The following is a 1,251-nucleotide window of genomic DNA, read 5'->3' as shown; positions in this document are numbered from 1 at the left end:
TGCCTTCCACAGCAATTATTTTTAGTTAGCATGTAGCTAAAATCTAACCATGGTTATATAATAGCAGCTGCATTCTGGCACGATAAGCTGTATGTTTTATATTCAATTAATGTATGATCTGATTAGTCGACTAATCGAAAAAATTATCGATGATTAATCGACTATAAAAACAATCGTTTGTGGCAGCTCTATACTATACAGAACTTTTCTACAGAACACCACTGCAAATTAGCTAAAATATCCATTTCAGGTCACCACAGGTCTTTAAAAAAATCCAACAGAAGCAGGACAGACCAGTTATTACACTAAAACAGTTTAGGAGTAAAAAATAAAACAAAACATGACAAATCTAAAAAGTGAGAGCAGTGGAAAAAGAACTGATGTTAGTATTAAAAACACACAAAAAACAAAAAGGAAATCAAGGAATTGAACAGAACAGAATTCTGTTAACTTTTGGTGTTTTGTTTCATTTATAGATAGGTTAATCATTTATAATGCTACTTTATCAAAAAGAGGAAACATCTTTTAGGTTTAAACTTCATCTAAACATCCAACCTGCTAAATCATGCTGTTGCTACCTGGTAGAAACTACAGGAGACCAGAAACAAAACCTTCTGTTTCTCTGCACATCTAACATTCTGATTAGTTTCTCTTCTTTTATCTTCTCTTCTTTTATCTTACCCAGAACCGTCACAAACACGCCCCCAGCCGGTCACACAGACTCACAGACCCTGTCTTGCACTGGCTTTTTTGAATTTCACAGAAAACAAACAAATGTAACATTTCCAGAGGGGTCCAGCCTGCTGGACACTGGGTCCGTTGTTTTAAAAGTGACATGGTAGAAAAGCAGAATCTGGAATTGAAAGTGTGAGCACATTTTGGATTGATGCTTCTTTAGGACACCTCGTTGGTCCACTTTGTGTCTTCGTTGTGTACTCCCACGGCGTGACCCAGAGGTGGTCCTGCTGCTATATCAGATCAGATCCTGGGCAAGGTTCCGGATAACAGTAAAAGCTCCGAGGTCGAAGCCTGAAATGCTGAGCAAGCCTCGGTCCTCCGTGTCTGCGATGGCGTGTCCGTTGGAAGTCAGGCCGCACATCACCAGCTTGGAATTGGCCCCTGACACCTGTTGGATAACAACAGAAGAAAAATATTGAATCTATTAATAGTCAGTTACAAGCAGATCTTCAGATATTTCATGGTTGGCTTCAAAATAATCTTTTGTCAATTAATGTTAAAAAACTGTGTGCA

General features: G+C 38.4%; 1 protein-coding gene across 1 annotated transcript in view; it reads right to left on the bottom strand.

Moving 5' to 3' along the window:
* Window positions 1-116: 116 nt before the first annotated feature.
* ro60 (Ro60, Y RNA binding protein) overlaps window positions 117-1,251 on the bottom strand; it is a gene marked incomplete in the record, with an annotated part of 27,463 nt that continues 26,328 nt past the window's right edge. Inside the window, 1 exon segment of the mRNA XM_014021711.1 lies at window positions 117-1,126. Coding sequence (XP_013877165.1) covers window positions 974-1,126 — 153 coding nt within the window.

This window comes from Austrofundulus limnaeus, unplaced genomic scaffold (assembly GCF_001266775.1).
Source record: "Austrofundulus limnaeus strain Quisiro unplaced genomic scaffold, Austrofundulus_limnaeus-1.0 Scaffold302, whole genome shotgun sequence".
In the NCBI taxonomy this organism is placed as follows: Eukaryota; Metazoa; Chordata; class Actinopteri; order Cyprinodontiformes; family Rivulidae; genus Austrofundulus; species Austrofundulus limnaeus.
This window is presented reverse-complemented; position numbering and strand designations above follow the sequence as displayed.